At 45.9% G+C, this 24,544-nt stretch overlaps 1 protein-coding gene across 1 annotated transcript in view; it reads left to right on the top strand.

The window, feature by feature from the left end:
- Nucleotides 1-1,058: 1,058 nt before the first annotated feature.
- The window catches only part of MUC4 (mucin 4, cell surface associated), a 49,790-nt gene continuing 26,304 nt past the window's right edge, over nucleotides 1,059-24,544 (top strand). Inside the window, exons 1-2 of the mRNA XM_087817811.1 lie at nucleotides 1,059-1,140; nucleotides 20,012-24,201. Of these exons, the coding sequence (XP_087673937.1) occupies nucleotides 1,059-1,140; nucleotides 20,012-24,201 (4,272 nt within the window). The remainder of the gene's footprint in view (nucleotides 1,141-20,011; nucleotides 24,202-24,544) is intronic.

Below are 24,544 nucleotides of genomic sequence, written 5' to 3'. Positions count from 1 at the left end.
GACTGTGCAGTGGCTGAGAGCCTAAGTTCCCTGCTCCGGGACCAATCACTCCATAGACCCCCACACTCAGAACGAAGTCTGGAGGAAGAAGCTGGGCTTCTCGCTGCGGCAAAGGGTGGGGGAAAGTCTCTGTTGTTTACTTTTGCAAAGCTACACCACCTGCCTTCTCTCACCTTCAGAACACCATTCGGCACACCCTGCCTGGGGTTCCTGTTCCTTCTTGGTGTCTGTGAAACCCAAAAGGTCAGAATGAGGTGACCTGAGCTTCAACATCTCCATTAGCACCCTCACTTCTTCATGGGGTCATGATTCCTTCTCCCCAGGTTCTACCCTCCACCCCACTACCCATCCCAGTCCCCTCAAACTACTTTCCCAGGTTGCTACCGGCTCTCCAGACCCTGACCCTTGCTCCTCAAGAAATCCACCATCTGATCAGGGCCTACCCTGTGCCTGGCATGGAGCAGACATTCTAAGCCTAATGCTCCTTCCTCAAAGACGCATACAAGGTATTTCTGATTCCTACCTCTCACCCCACGTTGTTCCCTAGTCCCCATGTTTCTTAGGGTCCCCTCAAATCTCACTCTTTCTCCTATTCATGCAGCCCCAAACTCACTCCCCTGCCCTCCTTCTGGAATGACCCAGCTGCCTCCCTTTGTAACAGTCCAAAGCCCCAGCAGTTTAGGGGCAGCCCTTGGGGAGGCAGGAGCGGGCCCAGGATCTCAGGGCAGAGGGTGGCCAGTGTTCCCTGGTTTCTATTCCCTCCCGTCCCCTCCCATCCCTCCTCCTACTTGGCTCAGGCTGAAGAGGAGCATAGCAGTGAGTGTATAAGGTTTTTTCCTGGTGGGGGAAGGGGGTGGAGATTGAGGAAAGAAAAGCCGGGGCAAGGATGATTGGCATGGGGCCCCACCTTCTTTTGTCTTCTTTCCCTAGTACTCTGGTCTCTCAGGGAAATACACCTGTTTGGGGCCAGCAGCTAGTGGGGACAGGTTCACCCCTGCTTCTCACACCGCTGCTCCATGCTCAGTGCCCGGCGAGCCTGAAGGACTTTTTCTGGAGCCATGACGGGGACTCACTGGAGGAGGGTCCCCTGGGTGTTCCTGAGCTGCTTATGCTCCTGCCTCTTTTGGCCAGTGGTCCTGGGTAAGTGATGCACCTGGGGCAGCATTCTGGGGGCAGAGAGACCGTGAGGGGAGATGGAGCCTGTCACCTGTGTGTGTGTGTGTGTGTGTGTGTGTGTGTGTGTGTGAGAGAGAGAGAGAGAGAGAGAGAGAGAGATTGGACAGAGATAGGACAAGATGGGCAGAGAGACGGGAAGAAGGCGAGAGAGACAGAGAAGATAGAGACAGAGAGGAGCAGAGAGGTGTCTGGAGTGCCCTGGTTCGGGGAAACCCATTGAGAGAACCAGCACTTATTTTGTGGAGAGAAAAAGACAGTAGGCAGAGCTATAGAAAGATGAAGAGAGAGACAGACATAGAGAAAAACAGGAGAGCTAGGTGACAGAACCGGAAAAAAATGTATATAATGACGTAGAAACAGAGGAAAAGACAGGTGAGAAGCAGATGAATCAAAGCAAAATAGACACACAGAGAGGAGAAAAATCCAAGGAGACAAGCAGGACTGAAAGGAAAAGGCAGACTGGCTGGGAGAAACAAGGCGGGACTAGAGGGCAGCTGGGATGGGGGCAGTCAGCTCCTTGCCTCTGGCCTTGGGTTTAAAAGCATCTTCTTTAGCTCATGTCCTTAGGGCAGGGCTCTTAGCCCTGGTGCTGGCCTTGGCCTCCCCCACATTCCCACTTCTCCTCTGTATATGGAGCTGGGGTGGGGTGGAAGCTAAGCCCATTGGTGAAGTTCCCCCCAACCTCTCCTCACCACCTTCCAAGCTGCCCCCCTGGCTCTAGGGCCAGGTTTTTTCTGTATTTCTGGATGTCTGAGTCTTCTGAGAGGATCTGGGGCTCAGAAGATTGTGAGGGGTCAGGAGCTCAAACCAAAGATATAATCATAGCTTCTTCCCCTGCTCAACAAGCCCAGGGAGAGCTTTGACCAAGGAATCATTTCTTGGGGAGTGGGTTGGAAGGAACAGGCTCTCTAACAGATAATAAGATCACAATGCTGGTAAAAAGGAATATTCTGCCTTCTTTCAAATGTTTAAAGGCTTGGCTAAGAGCAAATGAAACCACCACCACCTCCCCAACCCTTCCCAACCGACTGCCACCCCCACCCCCCCCATCACACAGTCAGGAAACAGCAGCCACGAGGAACCTTCAGTCTAGCCACTAAGAGTCTTGTCCTGGGGGTAAAATAGAGGGATGGGAAGAAGGCATGTCCATGAGAGTCCTGGCCATGGGCAATGGGGAGAAGGTGGTTTGGACTTAGGTGTCCTGGTGCCCAGTCTTGGCTTTGCCACTAACTGATCTGGTCCTTGTGACCAGGTCCTATTGTGTCTCTTTCCAGGTGCTGGTTCCCCTATATAAAAAGTGGGGTGGTGAATAGCATGACCTTCAGATTCCTAAGCTCTTAAGTTTGTATTTTCTGTGATTTAAAGTTAACACAAAATGTAATTGGTACCAGCTCCGCACTTGGTTCCATGTTAGAGTCGTCAAGCTCAGGAGGAGAGAAAAAGTCTGTGGAGACGAGCCCGAAGGGGCAAGAACTGGGGTGGGAGTGGACAGGGAAAGCGAGATGGGGAGCGATGGGGTGTGAGGGTTAGAAGGACCATGAAGGTGGAAGGGAGTCCCTGTGATAACCCTGGAGAAGGGCAGGGATGCCTTGAGTGTTGAGTCCTATGCTTTACTGAAAGGGACAGATGGAGAAGGACCAGGAAAGGAGGTGGCAGTGGGATGGGAGGTGGTACCCCAAGCATCTGATTGAGCATAAAGAGGACCTCAGAGGGGAAATTAGTCTCCACAGAAGCCGTAGTTAGCCCCCCACATCTTCTCACGGGAGCTTCTGGGAAAGTGGAAACTGGTCTGTACCTTCCCTTGGATGCCTGAGGGGGCTTATGGATGACCTGCCTATATTTGAATCCAGTCTCTGTTTCTACACTTGCTTGCTACCAACACCCAAACCTTAGGGTTTCCACAAAGGCATCACAGTGGTAAGGGCTTCCTTAAGGAAAAGTCCTGCCTCTTGAATGTGAAAGGTGTAAAGGAGATGAACATAGGTGGGCTGGGCAGGGAGCCAACAGGAACTCAGTGGTTGCTGGTGGCTCCTGGCAGGAATGACTCAGAAGGAAGCATGGCAACCCTGACTCCATGCCCTGCAGTAAGAAAACTGGGTCAAAACAAGCCTCCGTCTCCAATATTATCCAATACTTGGCCCAGTAACCAAGGAGCCACTGCCCTCTGGGGCCACTGGAATGTTATAGGACTGCAGCAAGTGCAGGACAGGGGACATCCATGATCACAGATAGAAGGGTCTCCTGCTCTCCCTCTCTCAGAGAACCCCTAATCTCTTTGTTGGTCTGGAATAGACCTGCCCAACTTGCCACCAAGGGCACCAAAACCCTCCACAAGCCATCTCCCTGGAAACTCTCACTGTGCTTGGAAACACCAAAAAGGAGAGAATTTATCAATCAAATTTAGGCCAATTGGCCCTGGCCACTGTGCTCAGTGGTTAAAGCATCGGCCCTTGGACCTAAGGGTCTCGGGTTAGATTCCTCGTCAAGGACACGTTCCTGGGTTGCAGGTTCCATCCCTTACACCTGTCGGGGTGCATGTGGGAGGCAACCAATCGATGTGTCCCTTTCATATCCATGTTTCTCTCACTCCCCTCCCTCCCTCCCTTCTACTCTCTCTAAAAATCAATGGGAAAAATATCCTCGGGCGAGGGTTAACAAAAAAACACACAAAAAATTTTAAGCCAATTGTTCAGCAAAATTTATAGCGAAGAGCAGGAATTTCAAATCAGGAGACCCCATGTTGGGGTTGCCACTTACCAGCCCAGGGGACAAAAGAAAAGTCCCTTCCATTCAGTGTTTTCACTGGCAAGATGAGTGGAATGGGAAGTGGCTATTTCACAGGGCTGTGGAGAGGGTAAAAGGGGGTGGTATTTGGTGTAAAGTGCGAGAGCCATGAAGTCTTTTTTGAGGGAGGAACCGCTCCGCTTTAGAACTGGGAGACTGGGGACGAGAAGGGTGATGGAGCCAGGAGTGCAATGGGCCCCTCTGTTGGCTCAGAGGCGTTTTCATTCATCCCAGGATCCTCGAGCCTCTGGAAACAAACCCTGTCCTTCCTGTGGCTTTGCAAGGGCCAGCTTGTTTTATTCAGAAGGTGGTTTATCTTATGCACGGACTGAATGCCAGCTCTGCCATCAGTCAGAGGCCCCGCTGGCTGACACATGCTTCCCAGTTCCTCGCCTGGCGATCTCCACGCCCTTGGTTTCTGGGCTCAGCCTGGAGGCAGAGGTTGTCCGGGCAGTGTTTTGCATGTGAGCGATTTTATCTTGGTTGGCAGGAGAAGCCAAGGAGCCATTAGCCTTTTATGTGTTCAAACAAGTGATTTGCTACTGTGTCTGTTCTCTGGTTTCATGGAACTGCTAACGGCTTTAGATAAGCACGTAATGTAGCTCTTGGAGCCGCTTCTCCAAAAACCAGGACTGAAGACACAGTAGGCTGTCTCTCCTCCTAGTTCCAGACTTTTGCCTCTAATGTTCATCTTCCTTCCTACTAAGCTGAATTCACGGCAAGCAGACACTTGGTTATCATTGTATTCCCCTTCCCCAGTTTGGTGCTGAGGAGTTGATTTGAAATGAGCTCAATTTATTGGCACTTCGTAGAGACTGAAATACTAAAGATTTTCCTTGAGACTCTAAACAGGCCCCAGCAACTGGGCATTTGTGTTCATGCATGTGGCCTCTGCAACCACGGCCTTGCTCACATGGAGGGCACTGGTCATGCTGCAGGCAGCTCACTTCTCCCCAAGCACATCTTTAAGGTTTACATAGACATCTACTCTCTATATAGACGCCCCCAACTGAAGTTGCAGTTTGAGTTCCAGACGTACTGTTGATGGTGGGTTTGGGGGACTTCAGAATAGGAAAGAATTTGGAGTTACTTACTTGCTAAACTTCTACTTGTGCCAAATGTTCTGGACACAAAGATGAATAAATCATGGTTCCCACCTCCAAAGCTTGTTTAAGGTCACACAACCCTTAAAAAGGGCAGCTGGGACTAGAATCCAATCTCCTGATTCCTTTCATTGGGTTTGCACTGAAGCTCACAACCCTTCCGAACCAGCCCAGCCCATCAATGGAGAAAGAACAGAAGCATTTACAACCCTGCTGAGATACTCATTTGTTCATTCATTCATTCAACTATGTATTTGTTAATTAAACTACTATTTAAGCAGTGTCTACCATGTGCCTGACATTGTTCTGGGGCAACACTGTTTGTACACAGTGAGGAATGGAACAGACAGGGCCCAGCCTCTTGGAGCTAAAATCTAGCATACAGTGAGACATAAAATAATCACAGAAAAATTCCCAACTACAAATGTAGTGTTGTGATAAGTATTATGATAGTGTTATAAGTATTGAATAAATATTATGATAAGAGTAAAATAAGGAGACTTTGTTTAGATTAGTAAGTCCAGGAAGGCCTCTCTGAGAAAGTGCTGTGTGTATGAGCTGAGTCCTGAAGGCTGAGTAGTAAGCCAGGAGGGCACTGGGAGCAGGGAAGCACGAGCCAGGCAGGGGAAGATATGGTGAAAAAAAAATGAGTTTGACCCTTTGGAGGACTTGAAAGAGGTAGGCAGGTGCTAGATCATGCAGGGCCTTGTAAGCCACGGAATGGGTTGTGGATTTTAAGGAACTAAAATGGGCAGTGATGAGTTTTAGGTAAAGGAGTCGCATGATTGTATTTGAACCTTGGAATAATTGCCTTGGATATTGTGAAGGAAAACAGATTGGAAGGGGGCAAGGGTGAAATGGGAGACCAGATAGGAGATGGCTGGCTGCAGGAGTTCAGGCAGAAGAGGCTGTGGTCTGGCCTGGTGGTAGCAGTGGCGATCTGGGAAGGAGATGGACAAGTGTAAAAAACAATAGTAGCCCGACCGGGCGTGGCTCAGAGATTGAGCATCGACCTAGGATCCAGGCGATCGGGGTTCGATTCCCGGTCAGGGCACATGCCCGGGTTGCGGGCTAGGCAGCCGATCAATGACTCTCTCATCATTGATGTTTCTATCTCTCTCTCTCCCTCTTCCTTTCCTCTCTCTGAAATCAATAAAGATATGTTTTTAAAAAACCCCCGAAACAATAGTAAGTGGAGGTTCTGCCCTAAAAAGGACACAGTCACAAGGATTGCTGCCTTTGCCAGGATCCCAGAAATTTGTAGAGACCAAGATAGTGGGCAGCACAGACTGCCGTTTAATGAGCTTAGGTACCGAGCTAAGCACTTTGCATACATTACCCCATTGGTATTACCATTATCTACCATCACCCCACTTTTACAGATAAGGACCCCAAGTCTCAGAGAGGTCACATAACTGGCCCAAGTCACACAGCGAATGTTGGTGAGTTTGAACCCATGCTCTTAACCACTCCATGGCCTTGTCAGATTTTGCTGTTACTTGTCCATCTCAGGCTCAGAAAGGACCTTGTTAGGGGGTGTCAGAAGCACCATGTGTCAGGAATCAACAAACCACAACAGTCACTACAGCATAGCTTTCCTGCTTCATTCCCTTTTCTCCCAAGTCAAAGACCAGCTGACCTGTGTTCTGAGGAAACTGGGGTATCAGAACAGTCACTGACATTAAGCCTTCTCAAGTACCCCGTCTTTTTCTTTATTAAGAAATGGAGCTACGTCCTTCGAGCTGACCTAAAAAATTTAGGTCAATCACACTGAGGAAAGCAATTTAGAATCCACCCTTCACAGTTGGCTTCAAGGCAAGAACCTAGCTCTCTTTTCCAAATATAGCACTGAAGTCACACCTCAAACAATGCCCACTGACCACGCGTTTCTTCAGCTTGGATATCACCAAAGGTCATTTGACCTAATTTCTCCCAGCATCTGGTGTTACAAGCACCGACGTTACCCCTGGTGATAATCCCAGAAGCTCCAGAACCAAGCCGACAAGTGTAAAAACCCAGCTTTGGTCATATGCTCACCAGCACAGGTCCAACTTTATTTTCCCCCATGCCTTTCTCTCCTCAAAAGTTCAATCTCCAGTCTCCACTATCTTGGTTTTGGAGCTTGTCTTTCCAAAGCAGGTACACCCTCCTAGCCTAGGGTTGCCCTCTGGAGTTTGGCTACCTTCTGCTTCAGTGCTGGTCACACCTCCCAGGCTACAACCATCATATTGATCTTTTCCTGGCCCCAAGGGCCACTGTGGTGGTCAAAGGAGAAACAGGTGTAACCTTAACCTCAGCTGAAGAAACCAAAGACCAAGAGGTGGGGACACATGACTTCATTTATTCAATAGATGTCTTTGAAGTAATTCCTGCGTGCCAGCCACCTTTCCAGGTGCTGGAGATATTATAAGATCAGTTATCCTAAGGGCATTTTGAGGTAGCATCTTTCCTCACCTTGAATTCTAAGAACAATGGAGGAAAAATGCCCAGCAATCACAGTACTGGTCACAGTCTGTTTCCTCTAAGATAGCAGGCACACAAACCACGCTCACCTGTCAGTCCCTACAGCAGCAGCTCCAACAACCATCACATCCTTCAGCTCACACCAGCGCAGTGTCCCTGACGGGCAGCTCTGGGAAGTCTCCAATTTTCAAACCCTGACCACAGAGGGGCAGAAGCCTGAATCATCCACAGTCCAGGAACCTCTCAAAAATTTCAGTCTTCGGACACCAAAACTTTCCGAGGGAATGACCGAGTCTTCATCCTCGATCCTGGGAAGTGCAGGTCTGTGTGTGAGCAACAGTTTCCACAGCCGCTTCATCCTTTATGAAGGAGCTGAGGCTGCCTCCCTGACATGATGAGGCTGGGGGGGGGGGGGGGCTGTGCTGATTCGGAAGCTGAGACACACAGATGGCCCTGGGCTCCCTACATAGGGCGGCAGGGCTGGTGCTCTGCCTCCTGCTCCAACTTCTTCACATCTTTCAGGGCACCTGCTGCCACCTGGGAGTCCATTTTCTCTTCCAAGCTATCCTTGCAGTTAGGTGCTTTCCTTGGCTCTATACTGCCCTAGGCACAGCCTGGTGAAGAGCCTACCAATCAGGAAATAACAGCAGAAAAGTGAAACTTTATGGGTGATGTGGTTAATGGGTTCCTGACCTCCTGGACCAGGAATAGCTTAAGACTAACAGATCAGGCACTAAGAATAAACCTCTGCCCACAATACATGCATATAAGACACAGGTTTTGTTTTCTCTTCAGGGAGTGACTTCACCACTCTGTGGGAATGTTATCTCCCCCCATCGTCGCCACTTTTGCCACCACTCCTTCCCTGAGTCAACAACACACTCATCACCTCCTCATACCTGTGGAGTCACAAGAGAAACGATGCCTATTAGCACCATCAACCTTGCCATCTCTGTAGCCCTGAGGACTTGGACATCTCTCATCAGACACAGTTCAAGGGAAAATAAATAATGCCTTGCCAAGAGTTCTCTGACTGCAGGGGTAACAGAGAAATCCATGGCGGGTTCCAGGACTCAGAGTGAAGAATGCTAAGTCTCAGTGCCAGCTCCAGGGCCCTAACTGTCCCCCAGACAACTCCTGAAAAAGTACCCATTTTAGGTGACGCCACACACATCTTCTGACAACAGTCTTGTCACCTTAAGGGGTCAACACCCATCACAACTCACTCTGACATCATCACAGAAAAGGAGACACTAGGAAAGTTGGCAGAAATAGCCTGGTGTCACATCGTTTGCCCCTGAAAATATGCCAGACTTGTCCCCAGACTCAGACCAAGAACTCAGGGCAGGTCAGTCACCATTTTTCCATTTCTTACTTCAGCTCTTCTGAGGTAGGGTTAGAAGAGCCCAACTGTGGGGAGGCCATGCACTCAATGACAGTCCCACAGCTGAGCCATGGCTCACACCGTCCAAGTCTTTACTCTTACCTTTGAGCCGCAGTCCTGTCACTTACAAGGTATGTAATGTTGGACAAGTCACTTAGTTTCTCCAAATCTCAGTTTTCCTCATCTGTTAAGTGGGGGTACTATTAACTAAGACAAACTAAAAAGAACTATACAAATATGCAATATCAAAATTTGTATGTATCTAGTGAGAGAAATACCAAAGAAATCCGTATTCTCAACTGTATGAGTCATTAATCACAAGTCAACTGATACTCAAGAACTCAAAGTGAAGACAACATCTTCCACAGAAAGCTGCCTAGGGGGTAGAAATGCCTTGGTAACGGGTAGTCCTCATTACAGAAATCATTCTACAGTGCAAAGAGGCCCATTAACAAGACTCTCGAACACTTCTCAGCCACAGCCAGAGGAAGGTTAGCCAGCTGCAAATGGCCTCCCTCTCAGGACACATGCTTCAGGACCCTGGTCTTCTTATCACAGTTGTGAGAGGGTTATAGGAACAATTCCAGTCATCATTCTCCATGGCTCTGATAAGACAACTATACTCTTGCCCTCAGGGCCCAAGTGGCTGCCTTCACGGCAGGGAATATGGGCATTTTCTAAAGCAATCTCTGCTAAGGAGGGGATACAAAAAATTCTATTTCTTGGTCCCCGTAGTTTAAGATCAATCCAGCAGTGGTGTGATGAAAGCTAAGAGTCAAGATAAGCAATGAGGGAGTCAGGGGGAGCAGTTAAGGGGCTGCAGCAATAGTTAGAGTAATGAGCCCTGGCCAGTGTGGCTCAGTTGGTTGGAGCGTTGCCCTGGTCAGGGCACATACCTGGTTGTGGGTTCGATCCTGGTCAGGGTACGTACAGAAAGCAACCCATCGATGTTTTTCTCACATCAATATTTCTCTCTCTCTCTCTCTCTCTCTCCTCCCCCCCCTTCCTCTCTGTCTAAAAATCAATAAGGGAGTCCTCAGGTGAAGATTTAAAAAAAATAGTGTAATGAGGGTAACACAGCAAAGTGAACAGGAGACCATGATGGGAGAAATAATCTGGAGGAATAATGGTGCCAAACTATGATGTTGGGGACAAGAAGATGACTCAGGGATTTCTGGCCCTAGCACTTGGGGGCTTGATCTTACAATTGACATGAAGAGGAAGGACAGAAGCAACGGTTTGGGGGGAAGTTCAACTTAGACACATTGCATTTGACAGGCCAGCCTGGCAATCCTGGGAAGGTAAGTCCGGGATGTGTGTAGTAGGATAGATTTGTAAGGCATGAAAGTAGATGCAATTTAGCCAGAAAAGAAAAAATAAAGTGTAGCAGGGGAAGGGAAAGGCTGGAGATGACACCCAGGAGAAGGACTTCATCTGGGAGCTGAGAAGAGACGTGGCAAAGGAACAGAAGGGACAGGCAAGTGCTGGGCGGAGAGTCATCCAGCTTCAAGGAGCGCTGTGCAAGGAGAGAATATTGGGGTAGATGCCCAATAAATATTTGTTGAATGAATGGCTGGATGGATGGCACCACATTTCACAGAGGCTGATGGGATCTGAGAAGAAAATTGGTTTTTGGTGATTAGGAAGGAGTTTTTTGGGTCACTCTTGAGAAAAGTGTTTTCAGAGAGGTGATTCAGGTGGAGGGCACATTTTGAGAAGCAGGTGAGGAAAAAGAGGGGGTGCTTGTGGGTAAGACAAATATGGGGATAGGGGCACAAGACAAATGAAAAGGCTTTTATTTTAGGTCGAGAGGGACCTAAGTGATTGTCAGCGGAAGAGAAGGAACGATGGGAAAAGACCGTCGGTGGGAGGGAAGTGATGGACTACGCCATCCAAGGAGGGGGAGGGGAGCTGGCAGGGCACTGTGTGTGCCTGTGTGTGGTGTGTGCTCGTGCGTGTGTACAGCCTTTCAGTGGAGGGTTAGCCTCTCTTTTGGTGTGGGAGAGGGGGCCTGGGGAAGGCAGAGGCATTTCCTGATGGAGAAGGTTCTGGGACATCCAAGGAGATCAAGTAAGATGGCTTTGGTCTTTTCAGTGAAGTAGAAGTTGAAGTGTCATAGAGAAAGGAGAGAGAGGAGAGGAGAGGAGAGGAGGGGAGGGGAGGGGAGGGGAGGGGAGGGGAGGGGAGGGGAGGGGAGGGGAGGGGAGGGGAGGGGAGGGGAGGGGAGGGGAGGGGAGGGGAGGGGAGGGGAGGGGAGGGGAGGGGAGGGGAGGAGAGAAACCTGTTTCTCTCAGATATCAGTTCTTCACAGTGAAAACCCTAGCCCTCTGCTCTGCAAATATATATTTGGCCAAGGTGAGAACAACAAGCGTCAGTTGTCTAACCCTGGTGGAAACTGAAGAGCCTGGCTTGCATTCTGGTGAAAGACAAGGTCAGTTCATTCCAGCAAAGCTTGAGCAACAAGAATAAGTCTGGGAACAGTCTTTAGAATAAAGCCTGATCAAGACCCCACATTTCTGTGCCTTACAACCTCAGTAAGGTGGTTTTAGCTTACAAAAACATTTAGGAGCAGATATTATCATTTTATTTTAAGGGCAGTGTTTCTTTAAATATAGTTCATAGACTGCCTGTGTCAGAATCATCCTGGGCATGTGTTAAAATGCAGATTCCTGGAGTCCACCCCATACATAGGGCCTTCCTTGGACTCTGGTTAAGCTCCAGAATACATTTTTACAAGCTCCCCCAGAGATTCAGATGCACTCTATCTTTTAAGAATCACTTTCTTGACAAAAGAACTTCTCTGTAACACTCCCTTCTCCCCCTCACATACACACCGTGGTTTACTAGCTTAAGAATAACCTACTCAAGCTCAGTAGATTGGGTTATCTGCAAACTCTATAAATAGTAGAATAATCCGTTGAAGGAGTGGCTTAAGGTTTATTGTTTAATAGGTGGTGAAAGACAAATACAACACTGTCATTTTGCTGTAACGAATGCTAATCTCTTCCTTTTAGCAACAAGCCCAACAGATTTAAAGACTTGTTAAAACTGCACCCATTCCACTCCCTACACAATAAAATTGTCATCAACATGAAGGGGCTCTCCTTGCTATTTGCTAGAGAAGGATCTAATCGACTCAGCCCATGACTAGTGAGTTCTTTAAATAAAGATTCAAAAGACAGACACAGCCCTGTTTAACCAGGTTTAAAATTTGTATTACCAAGCAAAGATTTTTTTCAAAGGGCGAGGATATTTGGAAACAAGTACACTCTCATATACTGCGAATGGGACTGTCAATTGGCATGACTTTTCAAGGAAATTTAGCAGTATGCATTAATGACATGGTAATTTTTATAACAGTGTTAACCAGTAATTCCACTTAGAGAAATTTATGTTAAGAAAATATGCTGAGCCCAGCCAGGTGTGGCTCAGCGGTTGAGCATCGACCTAGGATCCAGGTGATCAAGGTTCGATTCCTGGTCAGGCACATTTGGGGATGTGCAGGAAGCAGCCAATCAATGACCCTCTCTCATCATTGATGTTTCTATCTCTCTCTCCCCCTCTCCTTTCCACTCTGAAATCAATAAAGATATATTTAAAAAAAAAAAAAGAAAATGAGCTGAAATAATAAAAACAAAACAAAATATTATACACAAAGATAGTCATCAAAGCTTTAGGTATAATAGCAACACATTGAAAAGAGTAAGTTAATTATGGGATATCCTTATGATGGAATACTATTTAATGTATAAAGGTTATGTCCAATGTTCCATAAGGGGCAGGGGCATACCACACACACACAATGACATACTATCAAACATGCTTACTAGCAACACGATGGAACAAGCATAAAGTAAATTTTATTAAGGAAAAACTTATAAGCAAAGAAGCAGTAGAGTGCGCAATCTCCAAGGTCTCATTAGGTCACAGAGAGGTGGTCACAGCTGGACACACTCAGGGAAGTGCGCCAGGAGAGAGACCTACCCCTGTGCTGCTGCTATTTATAGGGAAATGGAAATGGTAACAAAGAAAGGATTTAGGTTGAGGGAATTCCTTTGCTGGAAAAGGGGTCCTCCAGAGCTCAGCAATGGGAGTGTACATGCAACACCCAAGATCTTGCTGCTGGGCTTAGTTGGCCAGGTGCCCCCTGAGCCAGCTCCTCCATGCTTCCAAAAAGGGAAAGAGAAAAAGCTACCATCCAAGACATAAAAGATTTGTCTGTCCTCAGGCTATGTTTACAAAAAACAAAAACATGAAGAAATGCTCATGATATCAGGTAAAGTTTAAAAACAGGATATCAAGTTATAAATACTGAGTAGGTTAAACTGTATATTTTTTAAAGCGTAGAAAAATCCTGGAAAGACACTTAACAATGTGGTTGTCTGGGTAGTGAGATTACAGGTTTGGCCTCTGAATTTTCTATATTTTGCAATTTGTATTTAATGAGTATGTCATCTTTAATATATTTCATGGTGTATCATCCTTTTAATATGCTGCAGAACTTGTGATTTGTTGCTATTTTATTGAAGAGTTTTGCATTGATGTTCTTAAGGAATATTGGTCATAATGGATATAGGTTTGTTTTTTTCTTATAATGTCTTTGTCTGGGTTTGGTATCAGGATAATGTTGGCCTAATAAAATGAGTTAGGAAGTGTTCCTTCCTCTTCAATTTATTGGAAAATTTTGAGAAGGATTAGTGTTAGCTCTTCTTCAGTGTTTGGTAGAATTCACCAGGGATCCATTAGGTCCAGGGCTTTTCTTTGCTGGGAATTTTTTGATTGCTGATTCAGTCTTTTTATATGTTATAAGTTCTTTCTGATTTTCCATTTCTTCTTGACTTAGTCTTGATAGTTTTTTTGTTTCTAAGACAAACATCGACCATTTTATCTAGATTACCCACTTTGTTGGTGTATAATTGTTCATAGCACTCTCATAATCGTTCATATTTCTGTAGAACTGGTAGTATGTCTCCACTTTCATGTTTTATTTTAGTAATTTGGGTCTTTTTTTTCTTGTTTCATCTAGCTAAAATTTTGTCAATTTTGTTGATCTTTTCAAAGAACTAACTTTTGGTTTCACCGATATTCTCTATTGCTTTTCTATTTTCTATTTCCTTTATCTCTGCTCTAATCTTTATTATTTCTTTCCTTCTGCTTGCTTCTTTTTCTAGTTCCTTATGTTGTAAAGTTAGGTTCATTCCTAATATTTCCTTCCTTTCTTTTTTTTTAATCCTCACCTGGGGATATGTTTAATTGATTTTTGAGAGAGAAAGAGAGAGAAACATCGATTCAAGAGAGACATGGATCAGTTGCCTCTCATTTCATGCCCCAACCAGAGATCGAACCCACAACCCAGGTATGTGCCCTGACCAGGAATCAAACTGGAGACCCTTCAGTGTACAGGAGGATGCTCCAACTGAGTCACACCAGCCAGGGCCGGTCTTCCTTCCTTCCTTCCTTCCTTCCTTCCTTCCTTCCTTCCTTCCTTCCTTCCTTCCTTCCTTCCTTCCTTCCTTCCTTCCTCCCTTCCTTCCTCCCTTCCTCCCTTCCTTCCTTCTTTTCTTTTCTTCTTTCTGTTTCTTAATTAACCTTGCTGGGGGCTATTTTATCTTCAAAGAACTAACTTTTGACTTTATTGACTTTATTTTCAATTGTTTCTGTATCATTAAATTTTGTTCTTTTCTTAATATAGCCTTCATTCACCTTTCTTTTTCTTATTTCTTCCTGATGTTTCTAGCTCACCTTTTCATTGAGGATTCCAGCTTTATGCAGCAAATATTCAATTTACAGTGTCCTCATTTAAGGTCACTGTCTCCTTTCCCCATGCAGTTCTTAAAACCCCAAACCCTCGATCTCAGAAATCTGCAAATCCTGAGAGAGCACTAACTTACCATCTTATTTTTCAGCTAACTTCAGTTCTGAGCCTTTCCCTTTCTTTCTTCTAATCTCAGCTTTGCGTTTAGAAAGCATTTATTGCACCTTATCTGGCATTTGCAGGTTTTGTAGTTAAAGGCTTATCTCTTCTGCCATATTGCAGGCAATGAGCCTGTATTACCTTTATAAACAAGCAAACAAAAATCTTTACTTAAAAAATTAGACTGTGTTCTCAAGAAACTTTTGCTCTAATATTGATTTTGACAGAGGTGATGCCCGCTCTGAAAAGATGCTAACTGCCAAGAACCTATAACAAGTTTAGTAAGTTTGCATGTCAATAACTTCTGTCTGATGACTCAGAGCCAGATGCTGGGCGAATGCTCTTATTTATGTTCTGAGGAAAATGAAATAAGGTTAATAATAATTGCATAGTGAATGTTTTCCAATCTAAACTCTATCCGGAGAAACCAAGTTTTGGAACTTTATTGAGGAGAGAGCAGGCACAGGATTTTCTGTCCTATAAACAAATCTACTCATAATTCCAAATATAGAAAGTTCCCTTTAAAGTTGAAGTAGAGTCATTTCGGATTAAGTAGGGACCCAAGTTGCTCCTAACACACTCTGAAGCTCAATCCATGCATTTATGCACACCAGCTGAGAAGTGTATCACCTGTAATTAGTAACTATTAATAAAGTACAGAAGTTTGCAAGTGAGTCACTTATTTTTAACAAATTAGAGCTGGTAAAGGCTTTGTCTGTAGATAGTGTGAGTGCAATCAAATATTTTAAACAAAACGGCCTGGTATTTAAATATTCTGCCTGACAAAAAATTGGGGAGGAAACAGACATAATCAATTAAATTAACATCATGTTATGAAGTGACCAGGGCTAGGGTATGTGTACTTACTTAGGTTTCTGCTAGATTGAGACAAATGTTAAAAATGGAAAAAAAAAAAAAAGAGTAAAGGCCTGGCCACCGTGGCTCAGTGGTTGAGCATCGACCTCGGAACCAGGAGATCACGATTCAATTCCCTGTCAGGGCGCATGCTGAGTAAGGGGCGTGCAGGAGGCAGCCGATCAATGGCTCTCTCATCATTGATGTTTCTATCTCTCTCTCCCTCTCCCTTCCTCTCTCTGAAATCAATAAAGATATATTAAAATAAAAAAGTAGAAGAAATGTAATTTGCTTCTTAAAAATTGCTATCATTCAGGTTGAAAGAGTTAACATTCCCTCCTACCACAGAGCTTTAAGTGGTCTGATGACCCTTGTAGTCTCCCCTTGCCTTCTTCCTCACAAGCAAGACAGCCGTGAGTCATTATAGTCCTGAGATTGTTTTTAACTTGAAGAAACCCTAATGAAGTGCTTCACCCTAAGATAATTCTGCACTTACGCCCCTTAGTTTTTCAAAATGTTTTTCATCAATTACAGTTGCCATTCAATATTATATTAGTTTCAGGTGTATAGCATAGTGGTGAGACATCTATACAACTTACAAAGTGACCCCGAGAATTCTAGTATCCACTTGACATCATACAGAGTTATGACAATACAGTTATTACAATATTATCGACTCTATTCCCTGTGCTGTACTTTATGTCCCTGTGACTATTTTGTCACTGCCAATCTGTACTTCTTAATCCCTTCACCTTTTCACCCGCCCTCTCAACCCCCTAGCAACCTTTGTTTGCTTGTTTCTCAGATTCCACATATAGTGAAATCATATGGTATTTGTCTTTGTCTGACTGGCTTATTTCACTTAGCATAAAACCGTCTAAGTTCATCCATGCTGTCACAAATAATAAGATTTCATTCTTTTTATGGCCGAGTAATATTCCATTATATATATGCACCACTTCTTTATCCACTCATCCATCGAGGGACACTTACATTGCTTCCATATCTTGGCTCTGGTAAAACATGCTTTAGTGAATGTAGGGATGCATATATCTTTTTGAATTCTCCACCCCTTAGTCTTTATTGCAGAATTTTTCCTTTAAGTTTCCATCCAGGCATGTCTAAACTTTCCACCCAGAGCAGGTCTTAGCGACCACACCTGACCTCTGGCTCATTAGCCTCGGAGCTGCCTGGCTGCCCGGCAGCACACCGGCCTCTGAGACTGAAGGTTTTTCTTCTACGCGGGTGCTGCTTACTCCGTAGTGAAGAAATTTGTCTTTATCTTTGTATTTCCCAGGGATGTCTTAAGGGATGGAATACTTGGTAACTTTAGCAAGAAAGACTGGCCTCTTCAAATCAAATCAAATAAACAATATTAAAATTTAATTTTATTCTAAATTCCTTGAAAAGAATAGATAATGCTTTTTTTATTTGAAAAGAACATTTACATTAGAGGATTTTTTTAAAAAAATTAGTGAATGTAGTTGGCAAATATACTTTTGAGGTCCTGAATGTATCCACCAGAGAAGCACTTTCTTCTAAATATTATTAACCTTATTAATATTCTGAATCTTTTGAATTTGGCTAATCAGGAAAAATCTCCTTCTTCCAGTTAAGTGCTTTGAAACTTTTGAGGAAAAAAAGCTCTCTTCAAAACAGGTGCAGTGTCTTAGCCCTGATATTCATATTACTTAAGAGAACATCTCCTCATAAGTGGAAAAAGGTTTTCAATAAAGAACCAAATACTACAGATTTGTTAAAACTGGACTCATTGTTATATCTCAATAACAGCATGGGGGGAATTTAGCATCAACATAAGGGTTGAGTCAAAAAGAAGTTGGCTCTGCCGGGCGTGGCTCAGGGGTCGACCTAGGATCTGGGAGATCGCGGTTTGATTCCAGGTCGGGGCACATGCCCGGGCTGCAGGCTTGATCCCCAGTCAGGGGCTTGCAGGAGGCAGCGATCCTCACATCACCGGTGTTTCTCTCTCTCTCTCTCTCTCTCTCAGTCTCTCTCTCTCTCTCTCTCTCTCTCTCTCTCTTTTCCCCTCTCTGAAATCAATAAAGATATATTTAAAACCAAACAAAAAAAAAACAAGTTGGCTCTGTGGCTTTTCTTCTTCTTTCTTTTAAGCTTCACCCGAGGATATTTTTTCCATCGCTTTTAAGAGAGTGGAAAGGCCCGTCCGGGCGTGGCTCAGCAGTTGAGCACCGACCTAGGATCCAGGCGATCAGGGTTCGATTCCCAATCAGGGCACGTGCCCGAGTTGCGGGCTCGATCCCCGGTCGGGGGCGTGCAGGAGGCAGCTGATCAATGACTCTCTCATCATTGATGTTTCTTTCTCTCTCTCCCTCTCCTTTCCTCTCTCTGAAATCAATAAAGATATATTTTAAAAAAAAAAAAGAGGGAGAGTGGAAGAGAGAGAAACATCAATGTGAGAGAGACACATGGATTAGTTGCCCCCGGCAGGCACCCCAACAGGGGCTGGGGATCAAACCTGCTACTGAGGTACATGCCTTTGGCCGGAATTGAACTCGGGACCCTTCAGTCCACTGGCTGACACTCTAAACGCTGAGCCAAACCGACGAGGGCTGGGGATCTTCTTAACAAAATTTCTTTTAAAGATAAAGACAGTTTTGGGGAAAATCAATACAAAGTACACAAACTAATGCAAAATATAAAATGAGATTAGATTGCCATCAGTGAACATATACTATTATGCCTATCTCTTTTTAAAATTGAGATATAATTGACATATAATCTTATATTAGTTTCAGGTATACAACATAATGATTTGATGTTTGTATACCTATGTCTTTATTAATGTGTCTAGACTTTAGTTTAGACCATCTGGCAAAAGGGCCACACAATGACTTTTATGGAACCTAGGCACTTTTGCTTTCCTGGGCTCCTTCCTCTGTTAAAAACATTTTTAAAATAGGTTTTACAATTGGACTAAACTAATGCAGTCGAGGCTGGATTAATAATTACATGTTCATTACTATTACATTGATTATTTTTTCTTCTGATTGTATAAGAAATTAACATGAAAACAGTTTTGTGGGATCCTAAAAGCAGCTTGGGCCCTGGGCCCCGTGGGCTCTGCACCTCACCTGTTCACGGCTTTTGCTGGTGATTGTAAAGGTGCCTGAGAAATTGTAAGCTTGCTGAGGTTTGTAAAAAGGAGGTTATCCTGAGATCAGGACGCCACATGATTCTGAAAAGTAAACAGAATTTACTATGCTCTCATTAAAAAGAAAAAGTGAAGTAGGAAAGGAAAGATCTAAATTGTACGTAGAGGGACTTCCCACAAAAGAAGGTCCTTGGGGAAAGAAAATGAATAACAGTAACTATATATCTTAATAAAAGATAGGGTATGGCCCTCAAAGAAACCCCACATTATTCCAGAGAAAGCTGAGACACTTTAAACTTGAGCCTTAATAAATCCTCTTGTTTGATTGGGTGCACTACCAAATGCTTTCCACTGGAAGCAAAGTTGTTTAAGAGACTACAAGTTGTTCACATGTACTGTCCCGTGCATGTATCTAGGAGGCTGGGCACTCAAACATACAGTTCGCAACATTTTCCCTCTCTGTCTCTCCAGAGAAGGTCCTATAGGCTAGCAAGTTTTTTGGGCAATTCAGGTGGGATAGTAGAGAGGAATGAAGCAGGTTAAAAGATCAGAAGATTATTATTGGGGATGAAAACTTGGGGGTATGAGATTAAAAGACCAACCAAAGGAAACTGGTAGGGATAAGCACTGGAATAAGCACAAGCACTAGAAAAACTAAGAAAAAAATAACGAGGCTGCTCGCTACCACCATAGAGTCGGAGAAATGTATGCAGCAAATAGGCGACAACTTTGAATTTCCTTGATTGCATGAAAAGCATGTGTGTTTTAATTTGAACATCATTCTGAGGCTGAAACATGTTCTTGGCTATTGTGCCTTATATAAGGAAAGGAGCAGGTACACTAAAACAGTTTTTATTACTATCCTTCTGAAATAATTGCTAATGGAGAAAAAATATTACCTCAATGCCAGTCGAAGCAACATTATTTATGACTACCTGCCACCTAGGCTAATAGAAACCTTAGCCACGCTTAAATGACTAAAACCTACAACCACATATGTTGGAGCACTGTGATACAGAATTGTTTAGGTGCAAATATATTGTGTTATAACTACGAAGTTTCACAGAAGTAAGAACTCATGTTTCATTTAAATTTATCTTAATTTAAAGGCACTTCCCCAACACCGACAACACTTCCTCCAACTGAGATCACCAATTCATCCCGTTCTAGTGCCAGCTCGACACCTCTGACAACCTCAGGTACGGTGCCAGCAAAAACCTCACAGAACACCACTGTGGGCACAACAAAGGACATGGCAGGGTCTGTAACCACAACTTCTACTCCAGTTACCTCAGCAGCCATAGTCACAACTGACATAGGTGCACAAACAACAGCCACCTCTCTCAGCGCCTCTCCTCAGGAAACCTTATCATCTTCCGGGAACCACCACACTGAGAACAGTGAGACCACCAAACAACCAACAACCAGCACCATCCAAGAAATGAGCACATCAACTCCTGTATCGTCACCAGCTGGAAACACCCCTACTTCAGCTGGTCCTGAGAACACATCCCCTTCACTTGAGACCACCACTTCATCCCGTTCTTCTGGTGCCAGCTCGACACCTCTGACAACCTCAGGTATGCTGCCAGCAACAACCTCACAGGACACCACTGTGGGCACAACAAAGGACATGGCAGGGTCTGTAACCACAACTTCTACTCCAGTCACCTCAGCAGCCATAGTCACAACTGACACAGGGGCACAAACAACAGACACTTCTCTCAGCGCCTCTCCTCAGGAAACCTCAGCATCTTCCCAGAACCACCACACTGAGACCACTGAGACCACCAAACAACCAACAACCAGCACCATCCAAGAAATGAGCACATCAACTCCTGTATCGCCACCAGCTGGAAACACCCCTACTTCAGCTGGTCCTGAGAACACATCCCCCTCAGTTGAGACCACCACTTCATCCCATTCTAGTGCCAGCTCGACACCTCTGACAACCTCAGGTATGGTGCTAGCAACAACCTCACAGGACACCACAACAAAGGACATGTCAGGGTTTGTAACCACAACTTCTACTCCAGTCACCTCAGCAGCCATAGTCACAACTGACACAGGCGCACAAACAACAGCCACCTCTCTCAGTGCCTCTCCTCTGGAAACCTCAGCATCTTCCCAGAACCACCACATTGAGAACAGTGAGACCACCAAACAACCAACAACCAGCACCATCCAAGAAATGAGCTCATCAACTCCTGTATCGTCACCAGCTGGAAACACCCCTACTTCAGCTGGTCCTGAGAACACATCCCCCTCAGTTGAGACCACCACTTCATCCCATTCTAGTGCCAGCTCGACACCTCTGACAACCTCAGGTATGGTGCCAGCAACAATCTCACAGGACACCACTATGGGCACAACAAAGGACATGGCAGGGTCTGTAACCACAACTTCTACTCCAGTCACCTCAGCAGCCATAGTCACAACTGACATAGGTGCACAAACAACAGCCACCTCTCTCAGCGCCTCTCCTCAGGAAACCTTATCATCTTCCGGGAACCACCACACTGAGAACAGTGAGACCACCAAACAACCAACAACCAGCACCATCCAAGAAATGAGCACATCAACTCCTGTATCGTCACCAGCTGGAAACACCCCTACTTCAGCTGGTCCTGAGAACACATCCCCTTCACTTGAGACCACCACTTCATCCCGTTCTTCTGGTGCCAGCTCGACACCTCTGACAACCTCAGGTATGCTGCCAGCAACAACCTCACAGGACACCACTGTGGGCACAACAAAGGACATGGCAGGGTCTGTAACCACAACTTCTACTCCAGTCACCTCAGCAGCCATAGTCACAACTGACACAGGGGCACAAACAACAGACACTTCTCTCAGCGCCTCTCCTCAGGAAACCTCAGCATCTTCCCAGAACCACCACACTGAGACCACTGAGACCACCAAACAACCAACAACCAGCACCATCCAAGAAATGAGCACATCAACTCCTGTATCGCCACCAGCTGGAAACACCCCTACTTCAGCTGGTCCTGAGAACACATCCCCCTCAGTTGAGACCACCACTTCATCCCATTCTAGTGCCAGCTCGACACCTCTGACAACCTCAGGTATGGTGCTAGCAACAACCTCACAGGACACCACAACAAAGGACATGTCAGGGTTTGTAACCACAACTTCTACTCCAGTCACCTCAGCAGCCATAGTCACAACTGACACAGGCGCACAAACAACAGCCACCTCTCTCAGTGCCTCTCCTCTGGAAACCTCAGCATCTTCCCAGAACCACCACATTGAGAACAGTGAGACCACCAAACAACCAACAACCAGCACCATCCAAGAAATGAGCTCATCAACTCCTGTATCGTCACCAGCTGGAAACACCCCTACTTCAGCTGGTCCTGAGAACACATCCCCCTCAGTTGAGACCACCACTTCATCCCATTCTAGTGCCAGCTCGACACCTCTGACAACCTCAGGTATGGTGCCAGCAACAATCTCACAGGACACCACTATGGGCACAACAAAGGACATGGCAGGGTCTGTAACCACAACTTCTACTCCAGTCACCTCAGCAGCCATAGTCACAACTGACATAGGTGCACAAACAACAGCCACCTCTCTCAGCGCCTCTCCTCAGGAAACCTTATCATCTTCCGGGAACCACCACACTGAGAAGAGTGAGACCACCAAACAACCAACAACAAGCACCATCCAAGAAATGAGCACATCAACTCCTGTATCGTCACCAGCTGGAAACACCCCTACTTCAGCTGGTCCTGAGAACACATCCCCTTCACTTGAGACCACCACTTCATCCCTTTCTTCTGGTGCCAGCTCGATACCTCTGACAACCTCAGGTATGGTGCCAGCAACAACCTCACAGGACACCACTGTGGGCACAACAAAGGACATGGCAGGGTCTGTAACCACAACTTCTACTCTAGTCACCTCAGCAGCCATAGTCACAACTGACACAGGGGCACAAACAACAGACACTTCTCTAAGCGCCTCTCCTCAGGAAACCTCAGCATCTTCCCAGAACCACCACATTGAGAACAGTGAGACCACCAAACAACCAACAACCAGCACCATCCAAGAAATGAGCACATCAACTCCTGTATCGTCACCAGCTGGAAACACCCCTACTTCAGCTGGTCCTGCGAACACATCCCCTTCAGTTGAGACCACCACTTCATCCCGTTCTTCTGGTGCCAGCTCGATACCTCTGACAACCTCAGGTATGGTGCCAGCACCAACATCACAGGATACCACCGTGAGTACAGCAGAAGACATGTCAGCGTTTGTAACCACAAATTCTACTCCAGTCACCTCAGCAGCCATAGTCACAACTGACACAGGTGCACAAACAACAGCCACCTCTCTCAGCGCCTCTCCTCTGGAAACCTCAGCATCTTCCCAGAACCACCACATTGAGAACAGTGAGACCACCAAACAACCAACAACCAGCACCATCCAAGAAATGAGCTCATCAACTCCTGTATCGTCACCAGTTGGAAACACCCCTACTTCAGCTGGTCCTGAGAACACATCCCCCTCAGTTGAGACCACCACTTCATCCCGTTCTAGTGCCAGCTCGACACCTCTGACAACCTCAGGTATGGTGCCAGCACCAACATCACAGGATACCACCGTGAGTACAGCAGAAGACATGTCAGCGTTTGTAACCACAAATTCTACTCCAGTCACCTCAGCAGCCATAGTCACAACTGACACAGGTGCACAAACAACAGCCACCTCTCTCAGCGCCTCTCCTCAGGAAACCTCAGCATCTTCCCAGAACCACAGCGCTGATAATAGTGAGACCACCAAACAACCAACAACCAGCACCATCCAAGAAATGAGCACATCAACTCCTGTATCCTCACCAGCTGGAAACACCCCTACTTCAGCTGGTGCTGAGAACACATCCCCGTCAGTTGAGACCACCACTTCATCCCATTCTAGTGCCAGCTCGACACCTCTGACAACCTCAGGTATGGTGCCAGCAACAACCTCACAGGACACCACTGTGGGCACAACAAAGGACATGGCAGGGTCTGTAACCACAACTTCTACTCCAGTCACCTCAGCAGCCATAGTCACAACTGACACAGGGGCACAAACAACAGACACTTCTCTCAGCGCCTATCCTCAGGAAACCTCAGCATCTTCCCAGAACCACAACGCTGATAACAGTGAGACCACCAAACAACCAACAACCAGCACCATCCAAGAAATGAGCACATCAACTCCTGTATCCTCACCAGCTGGAAACACCCCTACTTCAGCTGGTCCTGAGAACACATCCCCTTCAGTTGAGACCACCACTTCATCCCATTCTTCTGGTGCCAGCTCGACACCTCTGACAACCTCAGGTATGGTGCCAGCACCAACATCACAGGATACCACTGTGGGTACAGCAGAAGACATGTCAGAGTTTGTAACCACAACTTCTACTCCAGTCACCTCAGCAGCCATAGTCACAACTGACACAGGGGCACAAACAACAGCCAACTCTCTCAGTGTCTCTCCTCAGGAAACCTCAGCATCTTCCCAGAACCACCACACTGAGACCACCAAACAACCAACAACCAGTGCCATCCAAGAAATGAGCATATCAACTCCTGTATCGTCACCAGCTGGAAACACCCCTACTTCAGCTGATGCTGAGAACACATCCTCCTCAGTTGAGACCACCACTTCATCCCATTCTAGTGCCAGCTCGACACCTCTGACAACCTCAGGTATGGTGC

This window comes from Miniopterus natalensis, chromosome 6, assembly GCF_054644295.1.
Source record: "Miniopterus natalensis isolate mMinNat1 chromosome 6, mMinNat1.hap1, whole genome shotgun sequence".
Taxonomy (NCBI): Eukaryota; Metazoa; Chordata; class Mammalia; order Chiroptera; family Miniopteridae; genus Miniopterus; species Miniopterus natalensis.
The sequence above is the reverse complement of the archived record's forward strand: the minus strand, read 5'-3'. Positions and strand labels throughout refer to the sequence as shown.